Below are 21,464 nucleotides of genomic sequence, written 5' to 3' on the forward strand. Positions count from 1 at the left end.
CCAAGAAAAGCCAGAAATGTTTCATTGTGCAAAATATTGACCATAAGACGTTCGAAAGGAGGCTGTTCCAACAACTGCTGCTTTTCCACAAGACGTCAAAACTAATCAGAGAGGGGGAGTGAAAAGAGCAGCTGCAAAATTAAAGCTGCTTCCTTTTTAGCTCACTTTGATGCAGGCATAACCCCATTTTAAAGGATTATTTCAACATTTTTATTGATATGTTAGGAAGCATGCACTGAGTAGATGAAAAGCCACTTTCATGTTTAACATGTTGAAGCGAGAGCGGCTGGTTAGCTTATCTTAGTAAAACGATGGAAAATAAGGGGGAAACAAGTTAGATCCTGTTTTTTGATGCGTATAAATTAAATGTCAACTTGTCATTTTACAGGGGGTTGTGTGACAAACTATTTCTTGGCTGGGTGCAGATACTTTCTGGACCCTTTGTCTTGCGCCTGATCAAATTTTGCATCGCTCACCATTTCTTTCATGGACAAAAAGAGCCCATGTGGGTTCTTAGCATAATTGCGTGTGAGCCCCTTTTGGGCCCATCTTGGAATTATTAGCAGCATTAGCAGCCAACACGTGCTCCATTTTTGACGTCCAATGCCAGCTCATCATTTGCCCATGTGAGGCTTGTTGGCCAGGTGCAGTCAAACAAGGTAACAGGCCAGAAAATGAGTTGTGAAAGGCAAATACTGCATATGAGAATGTGCCAGCACAACAACTCAACAACAACTCAACTCTACAAAACCTTCACAGAAATACAAATGTGACAGTCATGTTGTAGAATAAAAATATTACAGCAGCTTTAAATCACAAGTTGCACTATAAACCTCAGTGTGTGTGTGTGTGTGTGTTGTGTGTGTGTGTGTGTTCCAGCCCCACTGTGCAATTTTCATGAAGGCTGTGTTTCATCAGGTTTAATATTTCAGCCCTATTGATTATCTACATTGAGGGTGCAGTGTGACAAAACCTCAGCAGGAGTTCTCTATCTGTAATGAGCCATGCCGACTGTCTCAAACACACACACACACACACACAGATTCATGCTGCTGTCATTTGAAGGACTCATATTGACCTGTGTTCATTTGGACGGCCTAAATGAACCCTAACTTTAACCTAATCACAATTCAAATCAGCCCTAAACTCAGCCAGTTCCTCGGAATTGAGGTTCTGCTTCATTAGGACCTGGTTTTGGTCTCCATGAGGACGACTGGTCCTGACAAGATCACAGTTTTTACCAGAAAAGAAAGTTCTAAAGCGGTAACAAATAAGAGAACACACAAACAAACACACACAGTTGCTCTGCTGTGATATTGCTTTCCAGGTTATGAAATATGGCTATGCTTTCTAATAAAAGCAGTAAAAGCTGGTGCGGGTGCAGTATTATTTTATTATTTCATAGGATGATCCAATCTGCTGTGAATCGATACAAACACTCACAGCACTGTGCACTTTTACCTAAACGCACATGTAATGTCTTTGGGTTGAATTTCCTTCCTGTTTTTCTCTACGTTTCATTTGATAGTCGAGATGCTAAGCTGATCGATTCACCTTTAGCGAGGCCCAGTCTGTGTAGTGCTCTCCTACCTGATCGATTTCTCCCTGACCTTTGAGCCTCCTGTAGACGTGGCTGCACCTGCAGGTAGAAAACACAGACATGAGCAACACCAGAAGCATCTTACACATCAAACAACTCAGGGGCACACAGATGAATGGTTTTTATGTTTTATGCTGCAGTATTAGATATGTGAAGTAGGGATATTGGATAAAGGAAGAAGATCATATTGGTATTTCCCAGCGGTTGGCAAAAAAATCCCTTAAATTCTCTTTGTAATGACTGAGTCCTTAAGCCACAACTGGTTGCTAATTGAGGTTTGTTTGAATGTGTACTCACACAGTGAAGTGAATTCCATCCTTTTCTATAGTTTGACCCTGATAACCTACATAACATAGAAACAACAAACCATCCACTAAACATACAGTAAATGTCAAATGATGACAGTTAAAAACTGGTTGCTTCTCTCTTCTCATCAGCAACACCATGATTGCTGGATTTATAACTATGGACACAATTCTGCAACCTGCACAATTCCATTGGTCTCATCTAAATGTCGTTCTAGTTTAGCAACTCTCTAAACACTAATTGTATCGTTTAGAAAACTCTGTTCACCTAAAAACAATGACCTTAAAAATGCAACACCTTGATTAACACTTAGCCTCAGTCATGTTGCACCTGTGCAAACTCAGCTGGAAGAACACTAACACAATCATGTGTCAGAGCACAAAAAGATTGAGGCAGTTTTGTATCTGTGCACTGATTATCTTTGTATTGTTTCTCATTGAACTTACAAAAGAGAGTGTAATAAGATTTGAGATGTACTACATGAATTTGGTAAAATTTGAGTTGCTTTAATTCATCATGTCAGTGTTGGGGAATATGACCAAAAACATGAACACGATAATATAAATTGCTCATTATCAATAATCATGGTGATAAAATGTTGGATAACCCTAACCCTAACAATAGAACGAAAAAGCTGTTTATATTTCAGCGTTGTGAGGGGAACAGCAGAGCACGGCTGCATCCTACTGTGCACAGCCTCCACTAAATTCTACAATTTGACATTAAATACTCTTGGTAACTTCTGCAGAACTTCTGTGGAACATATTTGCATCTTCAGCTGACAGGCAGTCTGGCTGATTGAAAACCATCAGGACATGACATATAGAAAGTACCTTTATCTCAAAGTGTTATATCTGTGAAGAAAAATGATATTGTTCCTGAATAATTGCCCATTTCTACATTAGTATAAACCAGTGCCTCTCAATCATGCAGCATGATTTACATGTTTTCCTGCTCCAACACACCTGTTTCAAATCAGTGGCTCGTTAGCACTTTTGCAGAGCTTAATGACGAGCTGACTATTTGAATCAGGTGTGTTGGAGCAGGGAAACATCTAAAACATGTCCCCAGGATTAAAAAAAAGGGTTAAATAGCTGCAAGTATTATTTTTGGTTGAAGGAAACCTTTTTTGAGCAGTGAGAATATTTTGTTTTGAGTTAATTCCGTATGACATTGTGAAGTTTTGACAAAGTAATTAAGTCTTTTCCGTCTGCTTTTAGAACTTTGTGAAGTTGAGCCACAGTTTCTAAATTTGTGTCTAAATGCTCTGGAGAAAACTGTACAATAGGCCTACATCATGACCAGCCTCTGCCTTCACCATACACCACACAACCCCTGCTGTTCAGAAGGATTATATACAAAGGAAAAATCGAATTAATTACCCTCATTTGGCCTGTTAAGTTAAATAAACCAAAGTACACAGCATGTGTCCATAGTACTTTTCTAAACATTTAAATATTTGAGCCTCTTTATCAGTCCAACTCTTTCATCCTCTCATAAATCTAACTTTCCTTCCCCTTTTCAACACAATCCACGCGTTCCTGTTTGATTCCTCCTGTTCTGAATAATATACTATTTAACCATGTATGCCCACACTCGTATGTGGAAACTACTGACCAATTTTCCTCATTGAACCGCCATACTCTTCTTTCCTCTTCCCTTCATGGTGCTTGGCTGCCACCCTCTGGCGAAAAGAAGGACAGCTCTCTGTGGACGTCACAGTCGTAAAAACCTCACCTCGTGTGGCGACGCTGCTTTACGGTAAATTGTCATTTAAATAAACAAAATACTGTAGCTATGGCGTCCTCGCTGATTTGTAAAGAAACTCTAAGCAGGTAAACAACATTATCTGTCATAAAATGGAGTTTTATGACACGAAAACGAGTGGAAACAGTGCCTTGAAAAAAATCTCTGTGTTTTGTTTCTTTACAACAACGTAAATGTCTTCAATGCTCCGCTTTTAAATTAGCCTCGTGTTAGCTTGAAGTAGCATCTGATGTGTGTTTGTCGTTGACATGTCAGGGTGAGTTCAGTGTTGAACAGAGATGTGAAGCAGTTTGGAAAGAAGTTCATGTTTGACAGCGACGAAGAAACGTGCTGGAACTCAGACCAGGTGAAGTACAAGTGTGTTCTGTGCTCCACATTTACACAGCATGTCCTATGTTCCTCTCTCTGTACTTATTACTTACTATTTTTTGTTGGCAGTTAAGGGTTACAACCACATTATACATTAGTATTGCTTGTATTCGTTTTTTCTTTTTAATGTTTACATACTAGAAATATGCTTTACCTCATTGGGGACATCAGTAACTATCTTTAAAACATACTTTTATTGTTTTACTGTTGTGCATTTCATTTCTTTTATCTCACTCCACTTATTTATTATTTGTTATCATTGGCCTTTTCTATTTTAGTACTGTTTCTGTGTTTTGTATTCATTTTACGTTAATTTGTGAAGCACATTGTGACTTTATTTTGAAAAGTTCAATATGAATAAAAATTGGTATATATTATTGTTATTATTATTATTATTATTACCATTTAATACAGGGTGAGTGTCAGTGGGTGTCCCTGGAGTTCCCTCAGTCTGTCAGGGTGTCAGAGTTAAAGGTCCAGTTCCAGGGAGGCTTCTCAGCAAAAACATGCAGACTAGAAGGTAAAAACAAAAGATCAGATTTTCCTTTTACAGTATAAACCTCATTACAACTAATGAGTGAACATCCTCCCACTTCTAATTATAGTTTGTTTAATTATTGCAAATTATTGCAATTATGTCAAATGATTTTCCTCTTGTGCTTTTGTATAGGTTGCCCAAAAGATGGAGACTTAACAGTGATCAGCCATTTATACCCAGAGGACAACAACTCACTTCAGATATCCTTTAATCTTATTATGCAGCTTTTTCAAATTCAATTATTACTGAAGACAATACAATGGTCTACTTCTGATTAACCAGAGAAAGGAGTGTAAACCTCCGCCTCGGCTGTTCAGTTTCCCACTGTGTCTGTTCACTGCCATACTTCAAAAGATAAAATACAAAATTTGTGTCTAGGTCACCACCATAATCAGAATCATAACGCACATCAAGTATTTTTGAGTTTGCTGCTCACTGACTCACAAACGAGGCAAAAAAACATAAGCTCCTTGGCAGATGTGTTTCAAAATTCCTGTCTCAACAAAGCAGTCATATGATTAAATGCAGTCCTGATTTAGTGTGGTCAAAATTCAGTCAGGGATCATATCAGGAGCTTAAGCTGTACCTGTCACTGTGAGTTCATAAGTATCTGTGACAATATTTTCCAGGATATGCTTGTCATCATTGCTGTGCTTATCTTGTTCTTAACTCCACACCCACAGCTTTCCCATACAGGAGGCCCCTGCAGTGGACAAAGTAAAAATAATGTTTGAAAATAGTGCCGACTTTTTTGGGAGAATAATTATTTATTCCTTGGACATCCTGGGGGAAAACGCTTCATGACCATTTTTTAACCCTCTCATGAGAGAGGAAGTGACCTCTGAGTGAAGTACAGGCCACGGGATGGTGTGGTGGCACTTGGAAAACATGTCATCTGAGCTGCCACCTCCTCGGCTGATGTGAATGTGGCCTTTTTTGGAATGGGTCCCTTTCACAGATCTGTCTGGCAATTTCTCTCCATCAGTCATGGACAGGGAGCTTGATATAGAATCTGGATCTGAGTGGTAATAGTGGATTCAGTGATGATGAAATGTATCTGTAATCTGATCTTATATTGGTGCATTTGGACTAAAGTGGCATTCCAGGAAATGAAAAGTATAAAAATACATTTTATTAAAAAGTGTTTACAGACATTTTTGCTGTCATCCAGCCAAACAAAATCATTGTGTTGCATACAGGACAATGCACACAAATGGATTAAATGGAAAATAAAATAAAAAATTAATAAAATATGCTGTTTTCTGTTTACTCAGTGTAACTGTAACAGGATTCTGAACACCAGTGAAATCGGAGTCAGTTATTTTAACCAGTGTCATTTTGGCTTGTAGAGTTTCAGAATATGGTCCTCCAACACCTTCTGAACTAGAAAATGAAACATATAAATGTCAATATTTTTATAATAATCTCTTATTAAAGAACACTATTATTCAATCATGGTGCAATACATACTCTTTTTGTGTCCAAGAGCAACAGCTAAGGCCATAGGGCTGTACCCAGAGTCAGACTCAATGGTCATGTCTGCTCCTTTGGCTGAACGAGATGGAAGTGGTGGTAATTTATAAGAAAAGAAAAAAAACGCATTAAAACAGAATTTACTGGAACTTGATATAACTTACAGACATGCAACATACCTAAAAGTGCCTCAACACATTTGATATGGTTCCCTCGTACAGCATAAAGAAGAGGAGTGCCACCATTCTGAAAATAAATACAAGTGTTCATTCAAGAGCAGTAATTAAAATTCACTTGGCAGTGGATTGATCAATATGGATTTTTCTCTGGCCAATGCTGGTTGTTAGAAATATGCTCAGCTAATGGTCGATACATATACGATTTCAATTTATGGTCCGAAATACTTGGCCAATTTTACTATTTTACTTACTAAATAAACACTTCAAAATAACAGTTAAACTGCTCATTGATGACAAATGATAAACAAAATCAGATAAAACAGTAAAAGATAAGTAGACTGATAAATTGGTATCTATCTAATTTCAGTGTTGTGTATAGAAAGTTGTAACTGTACCCAGTCATAAGTGTTTATGTCTACTCCATGTTTGAGAAGGCACTCAACAATGTCCACATAACCTCCAGAGCTGGCCAGTGTGAGGGCACTCTCTCGCTCCCTCGCAACTGTCTTGGGGTCTGCACCCTAAGAAGAAAATTCACAATATTACTGAGACGGTGGATTCAGTCACACTAATGTACATCTGTTTCAGACAAGCAGTCGCTTACTTCTAACCTTTTCCAAGAGAAAATCCACCGTTGCTTTTTCTCCAAATGCCGCTGCCCACATGAGAGGCGTGAAGCCACGTTCATCCTGCTTACTCAGAAGTGAACCATCTGCAAAATAAAATAGGTCACAGTCCGAATAAGGACATCCATCCATCTTCAACTGCTTTATCCTCCAGATGAGGGTCACGGTAATGATGTAAAACATCATTTTACATCATTTTATACTGGGGTAAAAATGTGCATTGTGTTGAACTGCTTGGTGGACGGTGGTAAAATCCATATTCCTCACCTTTACTCAAGTGTGCAGCCACTTGTGAAACCTCACCTTGAGCTGCCAACTGGTGTATTGACAGAGCTGATGGAAATAAATCAACAATTACTTTTTTTTAAATGCTTAAATTGTTTTATGCTCAGCCACAAAAGTTTTCCCATTGAATCATCAATACCAGTACTTACCGTCTAATGTTGCTGGACGTACTGTAACCTCATTCCCACGCTGTTTGTTGGTCAAAGTTGTAGCGTGCATTAGCAAATCCTCATCATTCACATCCGCGTTCTCTGGAGACACCAACCATGTCAGCAACAAACAATAAACAATATATTCATTATTTAATGGATTATATGAGGTGACTGTATATTAGGGCTGAACAATTAATCCATTTTAAATCTTTTTGTTGTGTTCTCTACTATTTGAAACTGTAATCCACACATTTTGGAAGTAGGTAAGAAAGTTCTCATCTTTGCATTAGCGTATAGTAGTTAATGTTTTGATGGTGTCATGTGGTAATGTTCCACAATGTTTTAATTCTACAACAAAGTACTAAAGTTTGACTTGAAACTGAAATATCAGTCAGAAGAACTACAATTAGATATTACTACCATTACTATTTCTACTATTATATTACTACTACTGTAGGCTTAGCCTCCTCACTTGTATTTTCTACCCACTCTTCTTAAGCTCATTAAGTTCATTAGGACAGTTTGAGTCGAAATATGTTATAATGTATAATTTATACTGAGTCACTGGGGCCAGTATTTCTAACAACTATACGAGAAGCAATTTGTACATTAAAAGACAAAAACACAAATAGGGCATACATACCAATGGTCCCGTCATCTCTGAACTCGCATGTATACACATTAGCGTTACTTGTCTGGTTATTTTGGCAATGTGCAACCTCATCATCATCACCTCTGGCCTCCATGATCACTGCAAAAAAAAATTCAATTTAAATTTACAAAACAGGACATGAAAGACTGAAGGCTGTGTTAGTAGAAGTCAAGAGAAAGTGTTTTAAAAGCGAATGTAATAGTCTACTCACCACGTCCAGCATCACGGTCAATAAATGTGCTAACTTCCTTTTAGGAAAACTGAAAGTGAATGGTTTCAAATCACCCGGTGGGTCTGCCTGACCAGCGAAGTGTATCCACTGTACATTATTTATTGCTCAGTCCATTTGCAACTTGTAGAATCGAGTTTTTGTTCCATAATAACAGAAAAGCTATCGAGACACATGAATCATCCTGTGTATCACTGCGTATGGAGGCACTCTTCAGAGGAAGAACGGTTGGGGTTTTTTTTATGTTTCCTAGTCGATATTTCTGTCCGGAATTCTACAGTGTGACACACAACAACAATAAGTCGGAAGCAGCAGGAATCAGCTGACAACTGTCGCTGACGGATTGTTTTTGTGTTTGTTTTGCTGCCGCTTCGTCACTGTAATAACTGTCTCGCATTATGGAGGACCAAGAGATGCAACTGAAAGTTAGACGAGGTACACATTATTTAAACTCTGACATTTACTTACCCCATTGCTACACTGTAGCTACGCTAGTAGCCTATAGCTTGCATTAACCGTTAAGCTAACGTAGGTTCACCTGTCCCGTAGTCGTTTTGTTTATATCGCCTGCCTTTTGACGTTTCCTTTGTTGGTTACTAATGCTGGTCGTGTTTTCTATCATTGTGTCTGTTTGACTGCAGTGACAGACAAGTTCACGGAGAGCATGTACGTCCTGGCTAACGAGCCGTCGGTGGCTCTGTACAGACTGCAGGAACACGTCAGGAGGTCGCTGCCTGAACTAGTGCAGCACAAGGTATCATCATCATCATCATCACACTGTGTCACATTGGTGATGACCAGAGATTTACAAACATCAGAGGTTTGAGACCAGTGGGGTAAAAAATCTGCAAAATGTCCGAGGCCCACGCCCAGATCATGCATCACAGTGAAATTAAAACCTTTAATCATGCTGTAAAGATTGCTCAAAAACATTGTGAACCATAATTGAAAAGCCATATAATGTGTTTACTAATTAACAAAATATGTATATACCAAGAATGCGAATAACACAATTCTACAACATTTCACCTGCTTATCATTGAATTTAGATGGTTCATTCAGTCAAAAATGCTACAGGTATATAAAAGCATGTTATTTAAAAGCGTACTGAATTTTGATTGCACTTGTGTAATAGGATGTCAACTTTATAATAAGTCAATGCTGAGTAGCGTAAACCACATAGTTGCTGGGCTCTGGAGCAGAGGAAACGCATTCTGTGGAGTGACGAATCACACAGGCAGTCTGATGGTTTTGGGTTGTTTTTTGGGGTCGAATTGGCTCTCAGCCCACTAGATCAAGTACAGGGGAATCTTTTTATTTTAGCAATTCTGTGCATAATAGTGTTGGAACAGTTTTGGGAGGGCCCCATATTGTTCTGGCATGACTGTGTGAGTGCCTCAGAGGTTTACTTGGTGTGGAAGTCAATGAAGGAAAAATTGCTGGGGTTTTTATAATGACTAGGAATACTGGCTTGGTTCCATAAAGGTTCCTCAGTTTCAGGGAGCCTGCTGACTCACTGTCAGGCTGTCCTGGCTTACAGGAACTGAATAGAGCCATTGTTAATGTTATCATTGATACCTGACAAAATGTCTGCTGTGGATGATGCTATCACTTTGTAAGGGGTAAACTTGCAGAAGATTCAACCCACCTTTGTTTGTTGTGTGGGCTGGTTTCTCTTATGTTGTCTTTCTTTTAGCATAACCACACAGCTAACCTGCAGGGAGGTCATGCGATCATGTAGGCCCTCTAGTGGTCATGTGACAATGAATTCTGCTCACTTCTTGCTTCACTGCTGCAGAAAGGAGGGCTTCTGCTGCACGCATATAGCGAATGCGAGGAGTTTTAGTGCGTGCTTCATCGTTTTAGTGCGTGCTTCATCGTTTTAGTGCGTGCTTCATCGTTTTAGTGCGTGCTTCATCGTTTTTTGCGAAGTCATTTAAATACTGGATAACGTTCATGATTTTATCTTAGATGATGTATCTTGCCCACCTCTACCTTATGTGGGTTTAAACAAGATATGATAGCTTTAATATTTCTCCCTCCTTGACTCACTGCTGGTGTGATGTAATTCACCATTATAAGCTGAGAGCACCTTGCTGTTTCAGAAATTTCAACCTTGTTGTTTGAGAAATTTTAGGAAATGTTCTCACCTGTGTACACATACTCTCAAATCCACTACACGAAATATCTGTTCACTTACTGTCCAGTTCCACATTTTGTTTGTTATGTTAATTTGCATAATCTGTGACTGGTTATTATATATTGGCTCATAATGTACCAATTTGCTCTTCAATGCTCTGTTACTTTTTGTGTAAAGTCACTTGATTATAAAAACACCATTTGAATTCGACACAGTGGCCACACCTAGTAGTATAAAGAGTTCAGAGCTTTACTTTCTCTCACTTCCATACAGACGGATATGCAGAGTTGGGAGGAGCAGAGTCAAGGAGCTATCTATACCGTAGAGTACGCATGCAGGTGAGAAGACACAAAGAGCCCCATATTTCCAGATTCCCACTCCTACGATTGTGAACACTTTATCCGATTGGCTGGATTTTTTTGCAGTGCTGTGAGGAGCATGACGAACAGCAGCATGTATTTCAAAAACATTGACGGTCTCCTCCGACAAGCCATCAACATGAAGGACCAGATCAGCAACTCACAAGGACGCAGGTAGGAGGCAGCAGTGAACATGATCACTGAGACGTGACAGTGTCCAGAGTCTAAGGGTGGGGGGTGTTTAGCTAAATCTTAGATGAGAGGATGAAGCAGAACTGTCCTCATGATCCGAAAAAGAGGAAACAAAAAACAGTATTAATAGCATTTGTGCAAAATATCTGTTTCTATAAAATGCCCTTATTGCTCATGGGCCTGATTTAAAATAAAGGGAATTTCTATTTGTGCCTCTTTCGGGAAAGGTGGCCATCTTTATCCTTACCAAAAATAGTCCTGATGTCATCACTTTAAAAAAGAAAAAAAAAAGATAATTATGAAATGTTTTTTGCCATATCCTCGTCCATCTAATCTGCTCTTGTAGATCTTGGGCTTTCACATTTTCACTGGCTCTTTGCACTTTTAGCATGTTTATAGTCTTGCTTTACTTTATCTTAAAATTTAGTTTTTGATTTCCACTGATGCCTGCTGCTTTTTCTTTTACTGATTAATACCATAAATAATGGTAATAATTTAGCATAATGAAGAGCAAGTAATCTGAGGGTGAATAACACTTCTGCAGCTCCTCAGTGCTTCATTTAAAGTCTTGCAGCTCAGTCTGTTCCGCCACAGGAGACTTTGACCAATCACTGTCTTTTTACTATCACAATACACTAATCTGCAAAAAAATAAGACAACATTGGCTGAGTTTCAGAGATGGAGAGATTGCCTCAGGTCATCTGACATGAGTGCATCTTTCTCTGCCTGAGTTCAGGACAGAAAGCTGCAATCTCATAATGTTAGAATTTATAATGTTCTGCGAAATAAAACATCAATCACCTATTTCTCTAGCCATTTTTCCATCTGCATTTATAAAAATTCTGTTTGTTTTTGCTTTGAAGCGTTGTGTTTCAGTGTTTTATTGTATGTGGGTGTTATTGTCTTTGCACTTTTTGTTTTACCACTGACACTAAGCGTCCAACTTACATGATGTTGACCCCATCTACCAGCCATATTTTCTCTGCTCCACACACCCCACACACTTCCTTCTCTGACCATTGGTGCCCATGGTTAGTCTTTCCTCCATACAAAATCTCACTTGGGCCCCTGGAAATACTTGTTACTGAAATTACTGAAATAAGCAGTAAAACAACATTTTTAGATCGTTTTAATCAAATTTCATTGTTCAAAGTCATTCTACTTTGAAATTCAATCATATTTTACAGAAACTTACAGGAACAAAACACATCTGCACATTGAGTTCAAATATTTGGCAAAAAGCTACCATGTATAGTGTAAATAAAGTATTTACATTATTACAGCAATTCTTTTGTCAAGATATAAAAAAACACTACCATTTATACAAAATATGTCCGAATGCTTTATAATCCCAACTGGAGAAATCAGCAGATAAATGGGAAATGTTTGTCAATCTTGGTTCAGTGTTGTCTACTGTATAATCAGTAAGAATAAGCATGAGTGCAAGACACTACAGATTGACAGGTACATTTGAAATGACTGTTGTATGTAGTGTTTTTTGATATACTGTACATGAAAGTCACCAGTGCGTAACCTATCGGTTTACCCAAAAGATTAGCTTTCTTTCTGTCACACAAGAGTAGAATCTTTAGCAGAAATCCCTGACTTGCGGGCAAGGACACTCCTCATCTCATTGTTGACTCCATTCCAGGGTTTAGCCTGGGCCTGTAGTATACCAGATTCAGTAGACAGGGTCCTGTGCATTCGGGGGCAGCTTCCACCACTGCTGTAGCCATCTTTGTCACTAGCAAGGCCCTGTGAGCCTCTAGCAGGAGAACACTGCTGTTGCTGGTATTGCTCTCGCTGAGTGTAGGAGAGCTGATGTTGGAGGTGAGACTGGCTGCGGTGCATTCGTGGTTTGTCCACGCCGATATTGAGCTCGCAGGGCCGAGACACGGGCGTGTTGCCTCTTCCGTGGTCGTTCTGGAAGAGCGTGTCGAGGTGGTCTCTGTGATGGTGCTTACTGCTACAGGCAGCTTTGACCAGAGAGTGGATTACAACCAGCAGCAAAATCAGGATTCCTGAAGCGAGGACACAGGCACTGGCTATACCCGTCTCCACCTCAAATGTTAGGAGCATGAAGATGGACATTGCTGGCAAAAAGACAACACGAAGAGAGAAAAATCAGAGAAATGACACAGAATTACTAAATATGTTCCCCTATGATAAACTAATAATAGTTCCATTAACTTGAATTGCAAATGTGAACAAAATTTCCACAGATTTAGTAAAAGAAAAACATAAAGCTAATGTTGGGAGTTAGTTCACCAAGATGAGCAGTAGGTGGTGTTAAAGTTTGTGTCGCCATAGAGGGACAACAGGGCACAACTCAATGCGCAGGTGTTTGTCGCTGCTTCCGTTCATTATTCTAGTCATATTTGCCTTGCACCAAGTGAAGGAATGTTGTGGTTTCCTCATCGTTCCACATGTTCCTCCGCTCACCCGCTGTATCTGCTGTTTCCTCAATTTGTTCAGTGCAGCGAAATGCAGAAGTGGGAGGGACATTTCAGTCACAGGATTTGTAAAGATTCTCTTTTATTTGCAGAAAAATATTCCTTTGTACTAATTCGCATTCTTGTAATGCACAACTGCACCGCCTCCGTCAAGTGTGAAAACTGAAATGCAATATTTGAGCATCAAATTGTGCATATAAAACATGCTGACTTATCTGTAAATACCTTTTATAAATTCACACAAAGCAGATTTTAACAATTAATTCCTACTCATAATCCAGCTTTGTAGTGACTTACAAACTTGTGTTTAATTTAGTAAAAAAATAAATAAATATAGGACAATTGTTCTCATCTGATTTGTCCTGTGTTTGTCTGCAGGAAAAGGACCACAGATGCTGGCGTGCCAAAGGAAGGAGGAGAAAAGCACAGTTCTGGGATGTGACGTGACTTCCTGAGCTGGTGGTGTTGCTTTCTACAGTCTCCTGCTTTACTGCCTCATGGCTGCATGTGGATGAAGTGGGGGGGTCATAGGGACGACACCTTCCTCCTCACAATGGAGCGACTGCCTGAACTGACCCCATAACTAGTACAAGCCGCTCTGTGGAACAGAGCACCACAGCGCTGCCAGGTTCAGCATTAAAAACACTTAAGTCATGGACGCCGCTCAAAGAATGCATTGTTCTCTTGGACTCACTGGACGGAGCAGAGGGAAAGCAGCAGCGCTGTTTTTGCCTCTGCTGTTGAAAACCCACTGCAGTGCCAGTGCTTTGAATGATCGTTTTCAGGGGGGTTTGAGTTCTTTCACGGCTAAACACAGAAAATTCCAATACTGAAAATGTACAAAAAGAACATGCAGAAGTGGGCGAGAAGGCAAGAACAGGTTCTCCGCTCGACCTTGTGTGTTCTGAAGTAAATGTTCAACACATACAGGTTCAACTGTTTTGTTCTTACCTGCCAGATAAACAGAAACACCCAGGCAGAACAGTCCAACAGCCACGTGTCGAACAGCTCTGCTGTCTAAAAGGAACCAGTCTGCTCTGTTGAAGAAATACCGTATGTTGAGTGAATGCATAACCTGGATACATTATGTTTACACTTTACCATTGCAACTTATGTTTTTAAATGAATATAGAAAAACAATTTTCTTTTTCTTTTAATTTCTCCCCTGAGAAGTCATCATATCAGGATTGCGACTCCTAAAACATTTGGTTATTGCTTATTCTGATATGTTTAAATACAAGATGTTGAGTGTAGCTCATTGTTATTCACTTTTTCTCAGAATGTGCTCTCTGTCGGTGGGGAGGTCATGGGGCATGCTGTTGGGTTTGTAAACCGACGTGGGAAAGGGCCAGCAAGAGGCCGTGCACTGAGTGCATAAAGAGAGGAAGGCCATTGTTTCGATGGGATTCATAGAGGCGGCGAGGTGGGGGTAGACCAACAACATGGCAGTGTGGGACCCTGCACTCTGACACATAATGGCTTTCATGTCTCTGAAACCATGTTTTCTTTTAATGAACCATAATTCAGCTTAATGTATGGTCAGGGATAATGCTGTGATTTACACAGATCAATTAAAGGAGGGGGAGAAATGCACACTAAGCAGGTTAAATGTCGTTTTTTCATTTCATTCCCAAAAAAGGGTTGTTTTGCTCTGCTTTGTATAAAATTACAGTTAAATACAGCTTTAACAGTTAGGATACAGATGAATGTCTCGTTGACATTGTTAATAACAGTTACACCACATTAATTGCAGAGCTGTTGTGTTGTTTTTTATCATAGCTTATTCTCAAGAGGTTTATGTAAATGATGTCTTAGATAAAATTGTGTAACTTTCAGTGGAACAACGGCTTAAAATGACACTGACCAGCAAATTTAGAAAGTAATGTGCAGTGTACGTTCATCTAGACTCAAGCCAACATAAGCTAGTGGTTGTGGCATACATCTAGGTATGCATGGAATGCATCAGAAATCATTGGTTACATAAGACGGAAATTTAAGGAAGATGAAGGGGGTCAAGTTTCTGTGAATATGTTTGCTTAAAAGACTAGGAGCAACCTGTATGCATTCAATATAACCATTTTAAACCTTTATTATAGCAGGATGTAAATTAGGAGTCTAGGTAAAACACTATTTATAATTCAGTTGAAATATTAACAGGTGCAATTTCAATTTAAGAAATAAATTAATATATTCAATTTTTCTCATCCCTTTTTGATGGTGACTTCCTCTTAATTTTCTAAGAGGAAGAATTGATGACTTCTTTAATTACACCCTGAGTCTTGCAGTGATGGTGACCCACTTGAATGAATGATGATCCTCTAATACTGTTTTCATTATGATTGTGTTTTCATAATTGATGTGTTTATTAACAGGTGTCAGAAGAAGAAGAAGAGCAACTGGAGAAGTACCTGTCAGTGTCCTGCTCTCCTCTGCAGACTTCTGTGCAGAAGTAACTGTGCAGGAGACAAACCACCACAGAGCAGAGATGGAGGGTGAGGGACAGAGCACAGAGAACCGTGGACACCGGCAGCAGGACGGTCCACAAATGAGCGGGCATCAGCGTGGACGTGGAGGGGGGAGAGTCCTTCACGGACGCCCGTTGAGAGTGGAGCTGGAAAATCAAGGTGACCGATAAAACAGACATAATGGCGGATAAAATCCCCAGCAGAGACAGGACAATGAGAGACCGCTGGCTGTACGTGTGCGTCATGTTTGTGCTGAAAATCCAGCTTTCACGTTATATTCTGACCAAAGAAAAAATCTCTGCTGGTTCCAGCTCTTTAAAAACCACGGATCTTAAACTCCCATCGCAGCGTGTTAATAAAAAGTTGCCGTGTGTCCTTCCAGGTCCAGGATGAAAACTTTGTCCTGTCCAGAATCAGTGTTTGCTGTGTTTTTCCTCGTTGAGCGCCCGCTGCCTCCGTCTGAGCATGTGATGTGATTTAAATCTCCAGATTAAAAAGTTCGCAACAACAATGGGACTTTTTTTTTCCTCCTGGTTCTTCTGCAACAATGCGTCGACGCGCTGCAGCCACAGGGAGAGCAGAGCACACTGACTCTTCTGTCACACCACCGCTTTATTAACCTGCATATAATGCATTTAATGGCTTTCAGATGAGAATGTTGCACAAACATAAAAGTAAAAGCTAAATTGATAAAATAAATAAATAAAAAAAGCACCCTTCAGATTTTATAACCTGGTGTGATATCAATCTGGGCTGCATTGTATGTTCAGATTAACCATAGTTTGCTTAACACTCAGATTGTTCATCAGTAAGAACAGATAACCTTAAAATAAAATTATGAATTAAAAAAAAAGAAATAAACAAATGTCACTTTGATTTATTGTCAAATGAGCTGACACAATGCTCCACATGACAATATCTGTGTTTCTCAGTATAGAGCCGTTTAGCGCTCATGTCGCCCGGTGACATTACTGCGCTTCACACAGGAAGTGAGCCGTTTTTAGGCTAAGACAGATGGAGCAAAGAGCAACGTTTCACTAGTAGAGCCAAGCACGTTGAATACAAGTTGGAGTCAACATATCAACATCAACTAAATAAATACTCCCTAGTTTTATTTTCATATTCATATTTATTAAAAAGACTCATTTCACCAACACCGCAAATAATAAAAAGTGGGGTATAAATTTATTTATCTGTGTTTCAAAAAAGTAAAAAGTAAGATATGACCTTCATTTTAACCTAAAGGTGAATTTAGCAACTGAAAAACTAAAAATGTCAAAGAAGCTCTTTGAAGTATCTAAACAACGTTCTCCGAATGTTCTCTTTTAGTTAAAATACAACCAAATGGTGGTGCAACCACAGGAGAACCGTTCAATTGTTGGTCCTCTCAACGTTTAAAGAACATTAGGCTTCTGCATAACCCCGAGGGAACGCTCTCTAACGTTAGTTTTTGCTTCGGTTCTAACTACGTTGCTTGAACGTTGTGTGTTAGTTCTTGGCCCCCGTCTGCTCATGTGCTGCTGCTGCTGCTGCTGCTGCTGCTGTACACACACAAATTCCCCCTCAGTGAGGACGCAGCACACGACGTTACACCCTTCCTGTTAACAAAGACCCAACAGAGGAACAATAATAACATCAACATCACCAAAGGTTACACACTGCAGGTTTAACGGTCTTTATTTATAGAACACTTGTAACAGTAAGCCACGTCTCGGCTGGATTACTGTAATGCACTTTATTTGGGGGTCAGTGGGTCGTCCATCGCTCGTCTTTAGATGGTGCACTCGTAATTATTTTAGCTTCACTTCACTGGCTGCCCCTGAACAGTGGAATGATCTGCCTTTGTCTTCAAATCTCTTCTTAAAACTCACCTCTTTTCATTGACCTTTGACACTGTTTAAGTTGTTATAGTAGTTATTTCCATTTTATTTTATTTTTTGTTTTGTTTATTTTATTTGATCGGTTTTTATTGCGGTTTTCCTCCATGTTTTTTATGTATTTAATTTATTTTAGTTGTGTCTTATCACCTCTCGTGAGCTTCTATGCCTTTTATTTATGGTGTCTTTTATTTATTCTTCCCAACAGCACTTTGGTTCACTGTGGTTGTTTTAAAGTGCTTTACAAATAAAGTTGGATTGGATTGGAAAAAGTTAAAGTGTGTTCCTCAGTGTCAGGGCCTCTGCCTACGTCCCCCTGCGTGTTTAAGGGTTCTGTGCAGTATCCTTGCTGTTCAAAGGACTGCACTCTTCTGGACAGAGATGTTTTGGAGACACTCTCCCTGCTTATCACTTCACCACTGCTGCTTTTACTCCCCACGTCTTCTTAAGCTCCTCTCTCAGCCCTTGTTTTCTCTGGAACTTCTCACATGCCTTCTTCTTGATGTTGCCGTTGCTTGGGATTGCGACCTCTATCTGTTATAATCTACCTCATCATGTTATAATAACATGATGTCCCGTTAGTCAGCCGTCACCAGTTTGTCAGTCTCCATCTGGAAGTGGACATTTTCTCCCTTTTGGACCATCCTTTGTAAACCCAGAGATCCACAGTATGTCACGTAACACTACTTTAACAGAACAGCTAATATAATCCAATACTTCACCCACACCGGTCACCACCTCTTTCAATTGTTGACCTATGGCAAACATTGGTGGTCAATCAAAACTTTTGTTTGTCTCATGCAGCGTTGTCCAGTGGTCCTCTTCTCCTTGCTTCTTCTCCTCCCTCCTCTTCCTTTTCCTCCATCTCCTTTTGCACTAATCTCAACAGCAGAGACGAACACTTATCAAGTATCCTAACTTCTTAGGATACAGTCTTTTCAACTGCAATGCATAACGTAGATTTTATCCATGTAAGACCAGAAGAGTGGGAGGAATTTGCAGCAACGGCCTTGTCTAACTCTGATATAATACTTTTATTATCCTTGCAACAAGTACTCACCGATGCAGCCGACGTTGTGCTTCATTGAATAACATTTATATTAAATATGAGTTAATTCTGCTCAACTGCAAACATCATGACACACTTAAGGTTGTGCTACAGAAGCCTTATTGTTGGTCGGTCTTGGGGGATAAAGGTGTAACCCTCATTCTGTTGAGATGTAGATAAGAATGTAGCTATTAAGGTACACAATGTGAACAATTGCTCTCACACATGTACACTGACCATGGAGGCTATTTCTGAATTCGACAGCCTCACCACATGCTCTAAAAGGGTCGTGGCTGATCTTGTCAAAAGCAGAAGTGAGAAGTTTCAGGAAAAAGAAAAAAAGAAATGGACTCGATACGGAAAGTTCTCAAAGGCACGTTTATCTCTCTGTCGTTTCTGCTTTGTGTGATATTCGCTGCTCATGGTTGCCAGTCAGGCCTTTTGTTTGGGGATTGAGACTTCTCACAGTGTTTGGAATACATCTCCAAGACGTGCGTAAACACCACACTGAGGAAACTCTAATTTCCCCTTAGCTACAGGTGATTAGTTGCTTGTATTTACAGCTGGGGGTTTGCACCATCCACTGGCAGCTTCATGCAGCTCAATACAGATGACTCCTGGAGGTAAAGGCTGTGGGAGTCTGCAGGGATGTTACTAACTATTGCATCAGAGTCATCGTTTGAGAAACCTCCTGGGATTGTAAACCGTGTGTGTGTGTGTGTGTGTGTGTGTGTGTGTGTGTGTGTGTGTCTGTCAGTGCGTTTGGAGAGAACTGTTGTCCACACTTCCACAGATGATGTATGCTAATAATTTGTCACCGTAGTATTTTTAGGAGTACATCTTGTCACATCCCAAAAATAGTTGATAATGCAGCTCATTCAGTTATTACTGCTAAATATATCTTTTAAGCTCACGACAGTGCGTCTGCTCTGCATCAGTGTCTTCGCTCTGCATTTGATCATTTTATTTCCCTTTCATTTTATCCGAGGAGTGCTCATGGTAGTAGAGTGTGTGTTTACATGTGGAGTGTTATTCTGGTTTTTTTACCCTTCCCTTCCATCCTGTTTACTTAGTTAGGATAATGTGTCAACACGGGCCAAGAAAAGCCTGGTCTTGATTTCTCAAGTGATCTCAGACACTGTGCGATAGATCAGTCCTGGATGAGGTGTTCATATGCCGCAGTATTCTGGTTTCTATATCCATGTAATGCATCCGCGTTCCTCTTGTCCACTGTTCTTAAACCAGGATAAGATGTTTAGAAATGTAAACAGGTAAACTGCATTTGCATTTGTACTTTATGTTCATTGTTTATTGAGAAAATCAGAGAAGTTCTTGATCAAACTCTGATTTTCATGCTGTTTTTATGTCCGTCACCAACTTCAGTTTACACTGCAGCAACTGTGGCTCGATCATATATCGTGTGGGGCTGTTCATTAATCTGCAGGGATTAGGAGAATTGCCAAAGGGCACCTCAGCAGAGTCAACTCCCATCACTAAGTTGCATGGATCTTTTTCTTATGGCTAGACAAAGGGAAACATTACAAAACATGTACATTTTTAAATCGGGCTGCAATTTTACTCAAATAAATTAGCTGTAACAATACTCTATATTACTCTAATTATTCTGGCATTCAGGGATTTGACATTTACTGCAGATTTAGTGAAACCTCAATTGGAATTGACCTTTGAAACAGATCTAACACAATACTGCAAAAATAATTCATAATGATTAGCACAGTTCAGATATAGGTGACTTTAGAACATAGGTATATGTATATTTAAGACTATATACTGTAAATCCACTGACATTAAAAACAAATAAAATAAGACAATATGCAGTTGTACATGTGTTTTAAGGGCAATGGTTTCCAAACATCTAGACCTGACACTAACATAATGGGTCATTGATTATAATCATATTCAAAAACCAAAAATAATCTTCTACACAAAATTGCATTTGTTTTTCTGCATGTCTTATTATTTAACAGCCAATGTCTCCCCTTTACTGAGGAGCAGAATTCTTAACAGATTTTTTATTTTTTATTTAACCAGAAGATCTCTTTCACAAGGGTGACCTGGCCAAGAAAGGCAGCAGCCCACATCATAGTTAAATAAAAAAAACAGGAAGGCAGCAACTACAATACAAACATGGAAATACAAGAATACAACAAACATAAAGTGCAAGAGTTGTGGTCACAGTAACAATTTAAGAACACTGTTCAATGGATTTCTGTTGTCTGTCTTTTAAGATGGAGCGGAAAGCTCCCAGTGAAATAGAAGCTTGCAATTTAAGTTCAGTTTGGAGGGTATTCCAAGCAGAGGGGGCAGAGAAACTGCAGACAAGTGCAGAATGTCATTGGAACGTAATGGCTTCTGGTTCGCTGAAGAAAAGTGCTTAAATCAAGCCAAGAAGAGCCTTATAGACCAGAGTCATCCAGTGTGTGTAGCACCTTACAGACAGAGAGGACATGGAAGCTTTGGCATACAGTTCACAGTGGTGGGTGAGGCCTCAGAGCACAATGATAGACTGGAGTCAAAGACTGTAAGCAACTGTTAGAGGCACAGACGTACACAACATCGCCAAAGTCAAGTATTGGTAAGAATGTCGCTGATATCAGGACCTTCTTAGCTCTGAGGGAGAAACAAGACTCATTTCTATAAAAGAAACCGAGCTTCACCCGTAAAGATTGATCTCTTCGGGCCTCAAAGGGGAAATCACTCTCACAAACTAACGAAGTCTGTGTGACCCGAGTT

At 39.6% G+C, this 21,464-nt stretch overlaps 4 protein-coding genes across 5 annotated transcripts; 2 read left to right on the plus strand and 2 right to left on the minus strand.

Moving 5' to 3' along the window:
- Window positions 1-3,658: 3,658 nt before the first annotated feature.
- LOC122780620 (nuclear receptor 2C2-associated protein) lies at window positions 3,659-5,831 on the plus strand. The gene is made up of 5 exons (XM_044043701.1): window positions 3,659-3,741; window positions 3,929-4,019; window positions 4,457-4,562; window positions 4,713-4,780; window positions 5,262-5,831. The coding sequence occupies exons 1-5, from the start codon at window positions 3,704-3,706 to the stop codon at window positions 5,382-5,384; spliced, it is 426 nt and encodes a 141-aa protein (XP_043899636.1). The 5' UTR covers window positions 3,659-3,703; the 3' UTR covers window positions 5,385-5,831.
- rfxank (regulatory factor X-associated ankyrin-containing protein) lies at window positions 5,691-8,429 on the minus strand. The gene is made up of 9 exons (XM_044043700.1): window positions 8,159-8,429; window positions 7,939-8,046; window positions 7,293-7,394; window positions 7,126-7,191; window positions 6,844-6,944; window positions 6,628-6,753; window positions 6,233-6,299; window positions 6,051-6,131; window positions 5,691-5,963 (listed from the first exon to the last, which is right to left on the minus strand). Exons 2-9 carry the CDS (start codon window positions 8,039-8,041, stop codon window positions 5,914-5,916), a joined length of 696 nt encoding a protein of 231 aa, XP_043899635.1. The 5' UTR covers window positions 8,042-8,046; window positions 8,159-8,429; the 3' UTR covers window positions 5,691-5,913.
- Window positions 8,430-8,543: 114 nt separating this feature from the next.
- Window positions 8,544-14,919, plus strand: borcs8 (BLOC-1 related complex subunit 8). Of its 2 annotated transcripts, XM_044043702.1 has the most exons (5): window positions 8,544-8,611; window positions 8,818-8,930; window positions 10,590-10,654; window positions 10,742-10,849; window positions 13,699-14,919. In XM_044043702.1, the coding sequence occupies exons 1-5, from the start codon at window positions 8,575-8,577 to the stop codon at window positions 13,760-13,762; spliced, it is 387 nt and encodes a 128-aa protein (XP_043899637.1). In that variant the 5' UTR covers window positions 8,544-8,574; the 3' UTR covers window positions 13,763-14,919. The 2 variants fall into 2 exon arrangements, with proteins under 2 accessions (XP_043899637.1, XP_043899638.1); XM_044043703.1 differs by lacking the exon at window positions 13,699-14,919 and having other exon boundaries at window positions 10,742-10,853.
- On the minus strand, window positions 11,980-16,377 carry tmem221 (transmembrane protein 221). Its single transcript, XM_044043699.1, has 3 exons — window positions 15,729-16,377; window positions 14,272-14,357; window positions 11,980-12,960 (listed from the first exon to the last, which is right to left on the minus strand). The coding sequence occupies exons 1-3, from the start codon at window positions 16,028-16,030 to the stop codon at window positions 12,437-12,439; spliced, it is 912 nt and encodes a 303-aa protein (XP_043899634.1). The 5' UTR covers window positions 16,031-16,377; the 3' UTR covers window positions 11,980-12,436.
- Window positions 16,378-21,464: the final 5,087 nt, after the last annotated feature.

Source organism: Solea senegalensis, linkage group LG14 (genome assembly GCF_019176455.1).
Source record: "Solea senegalensis isolate Sse05_10M linkage group LG14, IFAPA_SoseM_1, whole genome shotgun sequence".
In the NCBI taxonomy this organism is placed as follows: Eukaryota; Metazoa; Chordata; class Actinopteri; order Pleuronectiformes; family Soleidae; genus Solea; species Solea senegalensis.

Excerpts from the sequence above, each read along its gene's own strand:
- LOC122780620 (XM_044043701.1), top strand. The coding sequence starts at position 3,704 with ATGGCGTCCTCGCTGATTTGTAAAGAAACTCTAAGCAG. Across the intron at positions 3,742-3,928 it reads TGTAAAGAAACTCTAAGCAG|GGTGAGTTCAGTGTTGAACA; the intron begins GTAAACAACATT and ends TTGACATGTCAG. Across the intron at positions 4,563-4,712 it reads AAAAACATGCAGACTAGAAG|GTTGCCCAAAAGATGGAGAC; the intron begins GTAAAAACAAAA and ends GCTTTTGTATAG.
- rfxank (XM_044043700.1), bottom strand. The coding sequence starts at position 8,041 with ATGGAGGCCAGAGGTGATGATGATGAGGTTGCACATTGCCAAAATAAC. Across the intron at positions 7,395-7,938 it reads CAGAGATGACGGGACCATTG|AGAACGCGGATGTGAATGAT; the intron begins GTATGTATGCCC and ends TGGTGTCTCCAG. Across the intron at positions 5,964-6,050 it reads TGCTCTTGGACACAAAAAGA|TTCAGAAGGTGTTGGAGGAC; the intron begins GTATGTATTGCA and ends TTCATTTTCTAG.
- borcs8 (XM_044043702.1), top strand. The coding sequence starts at position 8,575 with ATGGAGGACCAAGAGATGCAACTGAAAGTTAGACGAG. Across the intron at positions 8,612-8,817 it reads GCAACTGAAAGTTAGACGAG|TGACAGACAAGTTCACGGAG; the intron begins GTACACATTATT and ends GTTTGACTGCAG. Across the intron at positions 10,655-10,741 it reads ACCGTAGAGTACGCATGCAG|TGCTGTGAGGAGCATGACGA; the intron begins GTGAGAAGACAC and ends ATTTTTTTGCAG.
- tmem221 (XM_044043699.1), bottom strand. The coding sequence starts at position 16,030 with ATGACGCACACGTACAGCCAGCGGTCTCTCATTGTCCTGTCTCTGCTG. Across the intron at positions 14,358-15,728 it reads GGAGAGCAGGACACTGACAG|AGCAGACTGGTTCCTTTTAG; the intron begins GTACTTCTCCAG and ends TTTCTTCAACAG. Across the intron at positions 12,961-14,271 it reads TGTTTCTGTTTATCTGGCAG|CAATGTCCATCTTCATGCTC; the intron begins GTAAGAACAAAA and ends TCTTTTTGCCAG.